Genomic DNA, 13,942 nt, shown 5'->3' on the forward strand with positions numbered 1-13,942 from the left:
GATTTCTCCTCACCATATACTAAACATGACTGATATACATGTCTTTATACTTTTTGTATATTAAACAGCATATGCATTTGCCCTTGAGCAGTAATTGTATAGCATGGAGTTACATTTCTATTCCAAGTTAAAAACGTTTTGTGTGCTATTATCGTGACTTCCATTTCAAAGCGTTTTCACAGAGATAAGTTTCATAGATTCAAAATTGAATCAAAAAACCTCTGAATTTAAACTATCACTAATTTACCTTGATTGTAAAATTCGTGAAAATAAATCGCACACAAAACAAAGTTTGTTTACAGTAACTTATATTTGGGAGATGAAGCATTTGTAATTCAATTTTGAATTCTTTCAACTTTTTTGACTCATGGTTAGACGGGGCAAGGTTGTCCAAAAAATTCAATTTTTTTTACCAAAGTCCAACGAAATCACAAAATAATTGGGTATACCCTATGTATGTATAGAATTTTATATATATCAAACAATATAACTTTGCAGATAATGTCAGCTAAGTTCCTGTACAGTCGAACAGTTTGTCTTACAACTTCAACCTTCATGATGGAGAGCAGAATTTTTTTTATCACAGAATTAGTAATAATTGTAAATGTCGGGTAAAACATAATGTTATCTGTATCATTCTCAATCACGCGTGTTTCCTCATTACCTAAACGATGTAAGTGTTAATTCTAAACTGATGAACTAATACAGTCCAATAAGGAGCACTTGTTATCTGATAAAAATGTCAGACATTCTACACGCCTATGTACCAGGTATTTTTGTTTATAAACAATCATAACATCACTAGATCAGGTTCATAAACAGGTGGTCATAACTAAGGACAAAACAGAATCTACTGATTAACCAGCATTTCTTTGGGTATATTTCTCAAGAAGTATTACATATCTGCCATAAATAAGATGGTCAACTACTTGTCAGCACATTTCTATACTTCAAATCTTGCATATATACAGTATATTACGACAAAATTTGACCCTGTGCAAATTAAACTTACCACCATTTGAGAGGTTTCAGATTCCTGACAGGTGCAAATATCATTAAATCATTCACCCCTGAAAATTCATTATGAACTGTTCCACCCTTTGTAATACAATATTTCAAATGAGTATCTAGGGGAGTGGGGATAAGTTAGACTTTCCTCAGACACTTTAACCAGATTTAGACAAATCTGACAGATAGATATTTGGTAGGATGGCCCTCTAACAGATTGCAATCATTCATAAAGTCCAAGTCTGGTACCAAAGCTAGAGGAAACTTGGACTAAGATTATATTGGTATATAGATTGCATAAATACAATACACAGGTACAGTTACACCTGCCTAAGTGAATACCTGTGTATAACAACCCCTGCTTCATAAGACCACTTTTCTAGGGTCCTAAATGGTCGATTTCAACACAATTCAACTTGTATATAAAGACCGTCTGGCTTTCCATTCTATCTCTTGGGTGGTCTTTATAGACACATTTGACTGTGCTTATATCAAATTATTGTTATTTATATACACAAGCAGATCAAAAAGGGAATAAAATGCAGAGCAGATCAAAAATGGAATAAAATAAAGTATTTCTAATTCTGAAAGTTCAAGACACTAGATTTTTTATGTCATCAAAATGACACTGTTCTTACCATTGTAAGAAGTGTTTTCATTGGAATTATTAAAATAATAAATAACGGTAATTTTAGATTAGACCTTCATCAATTTTGCCAGAAAACAGCTTGAGCACAGTACTCACAACCTTATAATTCACTAATTTTATGTTACATCATATACTCAACTTTCAAACATCTTAACAAACATTCAGCATTTGACATATTGGTTTTAAGGTGTATAAACATAATACCGATAGTTAAAATACAATGGGCTCTCCATGATCCGAACACTTTTCGTCCTACACCCAAACTGTCTGGATAGGAAATTTACCAAACTTCCAAATTCTGTTTACAAGTCATAATGAAATCCACTCCTTGATATTTCTGTCAGGATTGTGAATTTTCCAGACGTTTGGAATCTGTTCATGAAGTTAATACATGAAATCTGTTCCATTTCATTTACGTCTGCGTTGTGAGTTTTCCGGACTATGTGTGTTCGGACCATTGAGGATCCATTGTTAAGTTTTCTCCTCAGGATAACTACTACCCTAACATGTCATTCAAAACATTTCAACCAATCAGACACCTCCATTTACCTCCTTATGGAGGTTGTTTACAAATGATACAATTGCTCACAATTCCTTTCTTCTACATTTTTGTAATCTTATAGTTTTTAGCTTCATAACCAGACTGTAAGTATACCCATGTTTCTCAAGGATTTGGTAAAATGATAAAAGGCGTGTTTGATGTCAATCTGTGTTAAACACTGGTGATTAGAGCAACTACACCGGCCTACCTACACTTTTCATGTGACACCGCTTGACCTGGTTAGAAGTCATTAGAACTACAATCTTGCAGCAAACAGGCAAAGTGACCAGATCGATGAGAAGTAAGCACAACTGGCACATTCTATAGATAGCTTACAACAGTAACAGCTATCGTATTGTGTGATTTTTGTAGATTTTGTGTTATTTCTTTCAAAAAATATACAACTATGTGTTTAATAAGTTTGTCAAATATTGGACAATAGAAGACTTGAAGTACCTGTGTCTACCAGTGATTAATGTACAGGGTGTGTTTAAGCTGAGGTTTGCTTATCAATTTTATACTGCCCAACTGCACTTATAACAATCCTTGAAATCGGGTCCAATTTATTGTGGGAATACCTTGTGGCCCGCCAGCTCATCTCACTCTGTTATAGGTGTTTTGACGAATGGCGCTTGTGTCACAGTGATCTAGCCAAATCATTATTGACCTTCCTCGTAAGGTCGTTTTTTATGAACGACTGGTGATGTTAGTATCAGGAACACAAACTAGTTTTCCTGTGAATTATCAGTGTTAATAATACACAACATATCGTCACTAATATAGACATTCTTATCTGGCCTTGTCCACAGCGAGTATCATCCTCCTGAAATAAACAAAATAAGCAGCTACAGTGTTAGGATGATTGAGGTTGTGTTCCATGTAATAATTTATTATCCAATAATGGACGACACATACCAAAAAAAAATGTATTCAACCCAATAAGCACTCCTATCCCTAAAGCGGCCATCTTTCTTTTTGACAATAAAATTTCACTTACTTTGACTTAGATACAAAATGAAACTATGAAAACTGTGTAGGTTTCTCAATTTGATTTCTTTTGTAAATGGATTAATGGCTTACTCTGAGGAATTATTTTGTGAAATGTTACCCTAATGTTAGTCCTATTAAGCACCCTTTCATTTTTTAATCTTATAACTGCCCTGGTCGCTTATTAGGTCAAATGCCGTAGAACATTTAAAACCATGACATTAACAGTTGGACATTTGATGATACAACATGAACATTTATGTTGAAATCATTTCGTTCACCATAACTAATGACGGCTCGTGGTAATATGTCGGGACATCTTAACCAATGAGGGCTTGTGGTAAATGTCAGGACATCTTATCCAATGAGTACTTGTGGTAATATTTCGGGACATCTTAATCAATGAGTACTTGTGGTTATATGTCAGGACATCTTAATCCATGAGAACTTGTGGTAATAAGTTGGGACATCTTAACCAAAGAGGGCTTGTGGTCATGTGTCGAGACATCTGAACCAATGAGGGCTTGTGGTTATATGTCATCTTAACCAATGAGGGCTTGTGGTAATAAGTTGGGACATCTTAACCAATGAGGGCTTGTGGTTATATGTCGGGACATCTTAACCAATGAGGGCTTGTGGTAATATGTTGGGACATCTTAACCAATGAGGGCTTGTGGTTATATGTCAGGACATCTTAACCAATGAGGGCTTGTGGTTATATTTTTGGACATCTGAACCAATGAGGGCTTGTGGTTATATGTCAGGACATCTTAACCAATGAGGGCTTGTGGTAATAAGTCGGGACATCTTAACCAATGAGGGCTTGTGGTAATATATTGGTACATCTTAACCAATGAATACTTGTGGTAATATGTCAGGACGTCTTAACCAATGAGGGCTTGTGGTTATATGTTGGGACATCTTAACCAATGAGGGCTTGTGGTAATGTGTCATCTTAACCAATGAGGGCTTGTGGTAATGTGTCATCTGAACCAATGAGGGCTTGTGGTAATGTGTCATCTTAACCAATGAGAACTTGTGGTAATGTGTCATCTTAACCAATGAGAACTTGTGGTTATATGTCATCTGACATCATAAGTACTCGGTGACGTCAATCAGTACACTGATTTACTTACCTGTTTATCTTTTGGATTTGAGGCAAAATAAGAAGGTTTATATTACTTTTATAATACTTACCGTGTCATCATCTGCATCTAAACATTTGAATTTGTCTCTGCTATAAGACTGCCGTCTATAACTTGATTGATTTTCTAGGCGACTACAAAATTGCTCTTCTGTTTGTAAACATGTCAGTCAAGGCAAATAATTATAATTCTCAAATACATGTCAGTCCTCCCTGACAGAGGACTAATGTAATTAAAGTTATAAACTGGACGAAAATTTTGACATGCTATTTTTTCATCGTTGATCTATTGAAAACCAATGAACAAAGCTGTAAAAATCATTCAAATGGCTTCCAGGATTTATACACAAGAAATTTATGTACTGTAAATTGTGTTTTTATGCTTAAACTATGTTACATGGAAAACATCCCTGCACGAAATCACTTTTACAATTACAATAAACATGTAAAAATGTAACATGAAATTGTCAATTTGGTGACCGATGTACTCATTCACTTCACTATAGCTGGCCAAAAATCATTTGCTCTTATTTGTAACATGTAAAATTATAGGACCTATGCATTGAAAAGTCAAAACGATACGGTAATTTTTGTGATTATAACATATTAAAAGCTCATGATTCTATGAAGCACTAACATTAAATCAATATATACAATATTAATTCTTGTGACATACAAATAATGATTTTTGGATTATAAAACGTTTGGGATGAACACAACAAAATCGTGATTTTTCAAACGGCCATATCTCTGCCATTTGGATCAGATGAGCTTGAAACTTTTCATTATGTAAGGGGTTTAGTGGTCAAATCTGATTTGACGTAATGCGCTACTACTGAGTTACCTGCATCAATAATACTCCAGTGGTGACTATCACTGATGTTATATCTACCCCTTACAATTGTAAGAAATCGATGCATAACCATGCAATTGTAATACACATATTCTTATTTGTCATATTATTGACCCTCCCTTTTTTGGTTTTATTTTTGTTTTTGTAGAAGTTGTATCAAACTATTTCGTGTCTTGGCATGAAAGAAAGCAAAAAAAAAAAAAAAATTAATTTAATGCTTTCACTTTTACAAGCATTATATACGAAGACTAGATTTATCTGCAATGTAAAGATGTGCGAAAATTATTGATAACAACAATAACTTATAAAATCATGAACACAAAGGCTTAAGGACTGCAGTACTTACAGTACTTTGATTTTTTTGATAGTGCTGCCCACTAAATAAGTCCATGTTTTGTTTAAAGTGCTGCCCCATTGAACAGTTCATGTTTAGTCTAAGTGCTGTCCACTGAACCAGTCCATGCTGCCCCACTGAACAGTCAATGTTTAGTTTATAGTGCTGCCCCACTGAACCAGTCCATGTTTAGTTTATAGTGCTGCCCCACCGAACCAGTCCATGTTTAGTTTATAGTGATGCCCCACCGAACCAGCCCATGTTTTGTTTATAGTGCTGCCCCACCGAACCAGCCCATGTTTAGTTTATAGTGCTGCCCCACTGAACCAGCCCATGTTTAGTTTATAGTGCTGCCCCACCGAACCAGTCCATGTTTAGTTTATAGTGCTGCCCCACCGAACCAGCCCATGTTTAGTTTATAGTGCTGCCCCACTGAACCAGCCCATGTTTAGTTTATAGTGCTGCCCCACCGAACCAGTCCATGTTTAGTTTATAGTGCTGCCCCACCAAACCAGCCCATGTTTAGTTTATAGTGTTGCCCCACTGAACAGTCCATGTTAATTTTATAGTGCTGCCCCACTGAACCAGTTTATGTTTAGTTTATAGTGCTGCCCCATCGAACCAGTCCATGTTTAGTTTATAGTGCTGCCCCACCGAACCAGCCCATGTTTAGTTTATAGTGCTGCCCCACTAAACGAGTTTATGTTTAGTTTATAGTGCTTCCCCACCAAACCAGCCCATGTTTAGTTTATAGTGCTGCCCCACTGAACCAGCCCATGTTTAGTTTATAGTGCTGCCCCACTGAACAGTCCATGTTAATTTTATAGTGCTGCCCCACTGAACCAGTCCATGTTTAGTTTATAGTGCTGCCCCACTAAACCAGTCCATGTTTAGTTTATAGTGCTGCCCCACCGAACCAGCCCATGTTTAGTTTATAGTGCTGCCCCACTGAACCAGTCCATATTTAGTTTATAGTGCTGCCCCACCGAACCACCCCATGTTTAGTTTATAGTGCTGCCCCACCGAACCACCCCATGTTTAGTTTATAGTGCTGCCCCACTGAACCAGCCAATGTTTAGTTTATAGTGCTGCTCCACCGAACCAGTCCATGTTTAGTTTATAGTGCTGCCCCACTGAACAGTCCATGTTTAGTTTATAGTGCTGCCCCACCGAACCAGTCCATGTTTAGTTTATAGTGCTGCCCCACTGAACCAGTCCATGTTAATTTTATAGTGCTGCCCCACTGAACCAGTCCATGTTTAGTTTATAGTGCTGCCCCACTAAACCAGCCCATGTTTAGTTTATAGTGCTGCCCTACTGAACCAGTCCATATTTAGTTTATAGTGCTGCCCCACCGAACCACCCCATGTTTAGTTTATAGTGCTGCCCCACCGAACCAGCCCATGTTTAGTTTATAGTGCTGCCCCACTGAACCAGCCCATGTTTAGTTTATAGTGCTGCCCCACCGAACCAGTCCATGTTTAGTTTATAGTGCTGCCCCACTGAACAGTCCATGTTTAGTTTATAGTGCTGCCCCACCGAACCAGTCCATGTTTAGTTTATAGTGCTGCCCCACCGAACCAGCCCATGTTTAGTTTATAGTGCTGCCCCACTGAACCAGTCCATATTTAGTTTATAGTGCTGCCCCACTGAACCAGTCCATGTTTAGTTTATAGTGCTGCCCCACTGAACCAGTCCATGTTTAGTTTATAGTGCTGCCCCACTGAACCAGTCCATGTTTAGTTTATAGTGCTGCCCCACTGAACCAGCCCATGTTTAGTTTATAGTGCTGCCCCACTGAACCAGCCCATGTTTAGTTTATAGTGCTGCTCCACCGAACCAGTCCATGTTTAGTTTATAGTGCTGCCCCACTGAACAGTCCATGTTTAGTTTATAGTGCTGCCCCACCGAACCAGTCCATGTTTAGTTTATAGTGCTGCCCCACCGAACCAGCCCATGTTTATAGTACTGCCCCACTGAAACCAGTCTATATGTTTATAGTGCTGCCCCACTGAACCAGTCCATGTTTAATTTATAGTGCTGCCCCACTGAACCAGTCCATATTTAGTGTATAGTGCTGCCCCACTTAACAGTCCATGTTTAGTTTATAGTGCTGCCCCACTGAACCAGCCCATGTTTAGTTTATAGTGCTGCTCCACCGAACCAGTCCATGTTTAGTTTATAGTGCTGCCCCACTGAACCAGTCCATGTTTAGTTTATAGTGCTGCCCCACCGAACCAGTCCATGTTTAGTTTATAGTGGCTGCCCCACCGAACCAGTCCATGATTTTAGTTTATAGTGCTGCCCCACCGAACCAGCCCATGTTTATAGTTTACTAGCCGCCACTGAACCAGTCCATGTTTAATTTATAGTGCTGCCCCAATGATCAAGTCCACATTTATAGTGCTGCCCCACTGAACCAGTCTATATGTTTGTAGTGCTGCCCCACTGAACCAGTCCATGTTTAATTTATAGTGCTGCCCCAATGAACAAGTCCACATTTATAGTGCTGCCCCACTGAACCAGTCTATATGTTTATAGTGCTGCCACTGATTCTTCCCATGTTTAGTTTATAACTAAGGATATGAGGCACTGGTACTTCTCCAATGATAGGCTGTACAAAACCAGGTCGCCCTGAACAGTCACAGCCTGCCGTGGAGATGACGAAGATGAGGTTTGTGTTGGGAATCCACTGGATTACATAAGTCCTGAAACATAACAATATAAGGATTTAAACATACTTCATATACATGACTACAGTCAAATCTGCCTTAGAGACCACCTCTGTATAAAGACCACCTCTGTATAAAGACATAAAGACCACCTCTGTATAAAGACCACCTCTGTATATAGACCACCTCTGTATATAGACCACCTCTGTATAAAGACCACCTTTTCAACAAGATCACTTCCTCGGCTTCCCAAATGATCAATATAAACCCAATTTGACCTTTGTATAAAAAACGCTTGACTAAAATGATTTCTTTTTGGTTCATATGGTAGTTTTAATATATAGACAGGTTTGAAAGTAATTTTAAAATAACAATTTTGGGAGCAAAAGCATAGTACACTTCACTATGAATCCAACTTTTCTACTAATAAGGTTTTTTTAAAAACTAAATTGTGAAAAAAGAATTTAGTTTTCAATAAAATAATCAATTTCGAAGAGATTGACTTTATCATCTTTGCATAGCAATGAGTTATTTGCCCTTGCGGATAGGTATCAATTGTTTTGTCATGTGTTTGCAAATGTAAAATAATGTTTTTCAGAGAAATTCATGAAAGTTTCTCTCACAAAATCATGGGATGTCACAATTGATAACTTACCACAACGGAGATTCCTGTGTAATATGTAAAGATGTAACATAGAGATGAATGTCCAACGTATACACTTTTTCAAAACAATTTGATCTTTTATTTATCACAAGAATTGTATTCTATCATAAATCTGAATTATAAAACATCAATATCATTGCTTACATATTACAATTGTCACAGCCATAAATGGTTCCCTTTATTCGTGGATTTCGTAAACGTCGAAAATCAGCTTTGTATAAGGTCATGCGTTTGTGGCAAGGTCGGGTTACGAAGCTATAAGGTTGGCAATGCGGCATCTTCTTAAAATGGTAGTAAAATAACTCCATTTGATTGGGGGTCATTTTTTCCACATCGTATTCCAATGACTGACAGTCGTTACCAATTGATGTGGCTGGGGTTGTTGTGGCTGAAATAATCATTTTGTAAGGTAATAATAGGGACTCATGCTTTTCCAGTGGGACTCAGAAAACAAGAGGCCCAGAGGGCCTGTATCGCTCACCTGGTTTGTAATGCCTAGTAAGGTTCATTGTTTCTTTTCTGAAGGAATTTGAATATTTACTTGAATATTTACCTCTAATTCCCCTATTGGGCCCCACTCTTTCTGCTCAAGGGGGTCAGAGCCAAAAATTATAGGAATTCTGTTAACCCCAAGGATGTTTCTGGGCCAAATTTGGTTAAAATCCAAGCAGAACTCTAAGACTAGTAGCGATTTATAGGATTTACCTAAATTTCCCTATTGGGCCCCGCCCCTCCTGTCCCCAGGGGGGTCAGAGCCAAAATTTATACAAGTTCTATTCCCCTTCCCCTAAGGATGTTTCTGGCCAAATTTGGTTTCAATCCATGCAGAACTCTAGGACAAGTAGCAATTTATAGGATTTACCTTAATTTCCCCTATTGGGCCCCGCCCCTCCTGTCCTCGGGGGGTCAGAGCAAAAATTTAAACAAGTTCTGATCCCCTTCCCCCAAGGATGTTTCTGGCCAAATTTGGTTACAATCCATGCAGAACTCTAGGACAAGTAGCGATTTATAGGATTTACTTCAATTTCCCCTATTGGGCCCCGCCCCTCCTGTCCCCGGGGGGTCAGAGCCAAAATTTACACAAGTTCTATTCCCCTTCCCCCAAGGATGTTTCTGGCCTAATTTGGTTTCAATCCATGCAGAACTCTATGACTAGTAGCGATTTAAAGGAAATGTTGACGGACAGATGGACGACGGACGGACGGACGACGGACGCCGCGCCATGACATAAGCTCACCGGCCCTTCGGGCCAGGTGAGCTAAAAATTGAGTTCCCTTTGAACAAACTATTAAAATATCATTGTTTTGTCCAAGATTAGTTAAAACAGACTTAATCTAAGTCAAAAACACACTTATCATATTTGACCCAGTAAATGTTCTTGTCCCAAATTTGAAGCACCTCAAAATTATTCAATGTAGACTGAAAATAAGACGACCAAAATTCTTTATTTGCCCTCCTGTTATGTGCCCCCTCATTTCCTTTAATTATCTAAGTGCCCTGGGCTTATTAAGTTGATCACTATTCATATAAAATCGGTGTCTAGTAACAATGGAGAAAGTCAATTGTTTTGTCAAATGCTTGTGAGAGTAAGCAGTAAATCAAAATAGTCTTTCTTACCTTCAGTAAAGTACGAGCCATAGAACCAGCTTTGAAGTGACCACTGAGACAAAAACCTGTCAAAGTTCAATACAAATTATGTAGTGTTAAAACTGTAGACATTTGAAACTAAACTAGAAATTCGGGTTTTTTTCTTTCAAAGGAAACTTTTTAAAATTTAAGCAATATTTCACTATCTAAACCACTTTTTGTCCCCTCTTCTCACGCACACAATGACAAAGACCAGATGACATTTTTAAACAAAATCTAAAGGTTAATATTACAATTTACACCAGTTACATACATGTCGGGATCAATGCCTTCGTAAAAAACTGGGATCCCACTCATTTCACTTACCCTACTTTGATATTACAATTTACAAAGTTGCCAATTTTCAACATAAGACAATTCTTGTACTTACAAAGCGATTTCACCAAATGTCCACACAATTACACTTAACAATGTTTTGAATGGCTGAAAAAGAGAGAAAACCCTTTAGGTAAGAATAAAGGCCATCCAAGTGTAAGAGAAAAGATGCTCTTTATAGTTAAGTGGTCCTGGTATTCAAATTGTGTGAAACCGTGTATTTCACCAGCTCATTCTGATGGCAGGCACCATTTATCCTTTAAGACATATACACAACATTTGCAATCATTACTTGTATAGTGCTTTAAATTTGTGGAGTGAATATTTTGCAGTTTTCTATGGAGGCAGTTCACAGATTCCTAAAATCCTTTACCTTAAAATTCATGGAAGTTAGTGAAAATGTGAATATATAACAAAAATAATGGTAAGTCACCCAAAAATTTTAGCCACTATGCAGTATACAGTGTTAAAACTGAATTTTTTGAATGCAGTATATATGTTTAGTATTAGTCTACTGACTAAATCACTAGTTTGAAGGATTATTCTAAGTGTACTTACATTGAGCAGACGCGGTGCTGAACTATCATTGTCTTCGCTGTCATCGGATTCACACATACCCTGATAGTCCAGGAAGTTTATCCTTGGAAAATAAATATCCATGATACAATCTTCTATAACCTAGCTATATCTTTTACTAAACAGTGAAAAGATTAATCTTAAAATTTTGTATTCTAAACTTTTAACTGGTTTAAATCAATCTTTTAAAAATTAATGTAATTATTTTATTGTGCTGTGGAATCTTTTGTATAACTTATCATTTGAAGTCAATCAGAACTATGACTACCAACAGGTAACTTTTTTCCTTCTCTGATAAAGAAATTTTCCATCTGGATAAAGTTGTAGAACAAAAATATAAAGTTTCATACTTTTACAAGTATTTAAATTTTAATTCTCAAAACTTGTCCCCACAATAATGTGTGAAAGATAGTTCGGTTAAAATTTGTTTCGTACTTTATGACAAGTAGCAATTTAAAGGAAAAGGACACACATACTTGTCAACTTTTTGAAATTCCCAATTTCATATGTTGAAATTGTTAACCTCAAGAAAGTCTATTTAGTAACCCCCTTTGAAAAAATCATTTTTGCATATTTTGACCTGTTCTTTCTGATGGTATAGTCACATTTTTGACCGTTTGAATATTAAAGAATTTGGACTTGCTAAAATGGCCTAAAATGGGGGTTCAAATCGAGAGTCTCCCTCCAAAATAGGGAGGGTTGGCATGTATGGACACATCAAAGAGGTAAATGTTCTCTGACCTTTCGAATCCAGCTGGGTTTAAGGGTTCTGGTTAGAAAGAGCATTTGAGGAAATTTGTCCACCTGTATGAATATTGCGAAACTTTTACTATAAGAATTAATAGTAATTGAATTAATTTGTCAAGGTTCTTGATACTTACTCTTGAAATAAACGTCGGTCTAACATTTCCCTCATCATTGCTCCACCATTGGCTTCACCAAAGAAGGCCCCATTCTAATACAAATACAAAGTGGTTTGATGGTACTCCAGTCAAGTGTACATAGAGATGTAGGGTAAAGTTTTGTGAAAAAATAAAGGGGCATTAATAGAAATAAATTTGGGCTGACATTTCACAAAATAATTGCACAGATTAAATCAATTTGCCAAAAAAAAGGAGAAACCTATGATTTTTCTATGACGATAAAACAAACAAAAATAAGTCCCGATACAAAGTCTTTTGTTGATATTTTTAATTACTCCATTGCTCAATTCCATCATCCAGTAAACTGAAAAAGTGGTGGGGGGTCTTATTTGCAGACATCCCCCCTAAATCTGAAAATGTGTCAAAATAGGTGGGGGGTCTTATTTGCAGGAGGGGTCTTATTTGCGGTCAAATACGGTAGTTTCAGTGTGTATTATATTTGGCCTCAAAAGGGGGGAGCACTTGCTGCAACTAATAGGGATGGGCACGCTTATTGGGTCGAATACGGTACAATAAATATTGGGTCATGAATTTGCGAAGTTAAATGAGTTTGAGTTTATGAACTTTAAGCTGTAATTCATGGTCAAACCTTACCTCCACAGGGTCTTTGCTCAACATAACATATCCATTGTTATCCAGTAAGTAACAATTAACACGCTGTAAAATAAATCAGGACAGTTAAACAAACAATTTATGATTTTTGGCCTAGTGCACGTTGGGCCTCCTGTGGGTGCAATCCAGGCATAAATTCATAAACAAACACATGGGTATATCAATACAATTTATATAAAAAAGGGGCTCCAAAAGATAAAGAAACTATCAGATTTTTCTGTCTTCCATCATGATTTTCTTCTACATAAGAAATACAAAAGTAGCATATGAAATAAGAGAAACCTACACAGTATTCAACCGTTATAATTTGAAGACATTTGAACTGCTCTGATTCAAAGGCTGTCATAAGTTTATTACTAATTTTCAGGGATGAATGAGTTAAGAGAAGACTTTTTACATACATGACTTCCACACGTTACATCACAGTCACTAATGCTTCCACAAGTTTGAATAATGTCCCCAATTTTCTTCATGATTTGTCGGTATTTCATCTGAAGTCCCAAGACCATAGGGAACAGGTCTTGTGTGGGTCCCGCTTGAGGGACCCCTACTTCCAGAGGTACACTGATGGTGACCACGTTGTTCTCGTCTCCGGTGTAAGCTATGTAACACAAACAGATCATGGAGTATTACTGGTTCTAGTTAATACTGTAAATGTGAACATTTACCTGAGGAGTTACCCAAGGAAGTAATTTACAATATTTAAACGAATATCACTAGATTGCGAACATTTTACTCCCTAGAGCATAATATTTCGTGAACGTATTAACTGTGTACCTAAAAGTCTAAAGATACATTCACAACGAATATAACAACACCATGAAATATTCATGCTGGCAAATAACTAAATGAATCACTCACAAAATTATCCATATCTACAGTAAATAGTCAAACCTGTCTATAAAGACCACTCATGATGCAGACGAAATGGTCTTCATAGCCAGGTGGTCTTTATACACAGGTTGAACTGTGTTGAAGGATGTCATTTGGGACCATAGAAAAGTGGTCTTAAAAAGC

The 13,942-nt window shown here is 37.2% G+C and overlaps 1 protein-coding gene across 1 annotated transcript in view; it reads right to left on the reverse strand.

Annotated features, from left to right (window-relative positions):
- Window positions 1–1,928: 1,928 nt before the first annotated feature.
- Window positions 1,929–13,942, reverse strand: part of LOC138305047 (uncharacterized) — a 106,138-nt gene continuing 94,124 nt past the window's right edge. The window contains exons 20-29 of the mRNA XM_069245454.1: window positions 13,327–13,526; window positions 12,908–12,970; window positions 12,272–12,345; window positions 11,373–11,454; window positions 10,870–10,922; window positions 10,470–10,525; window positions 8,997–9,240; window positions 8,102–8,224; window positions 4,383–4,485; window positions 1,929–3,021 (exon numbers count right to left, since the gene is read on the reverse strand). Coding sequence (XP_069101555.1) covers window positions 2,911–3,021; window positions 4,383–4,485; window positions 8,102–8,224; window positions 8,997–9,240; window positions 10,470–10,525; window positions 10,870–10,922; window positions 11,373–11,454; window positions 12,272–12,345; window positions 12,908–12,970; window positions 13,327–13,526 — 1,109 coding nt within the window. The 3' untranslated portion in view covers window positions 1,929–2,910. The remainder of the gene's footprint in view (window positions 3,022–4,382; window positions 4,486–8,101; window positions 8,225–8,996; window positions 9,241–10,469; window positions 10,526–10,869; window positions 10,923–11,372; window positions 11,455–12,271; window positions 12,346–12,907; window positions 12,971–13,326; window positions 13,527–13,942) is intronic.

The sequence above is a fragment of the Argopecten irradians genome, chromosome 12 (genome assembly GCF_041381155.1).
Source record: "Argopecten irradians isolate NY chromosome 12, Ai_NY, whole genome shotgun sequence".
NCBI lineage: Eukaryota > Metazoa > Mollusca > Bivalvia > Pectinida > Pectinidae > Argopecten > Argopecten irradians.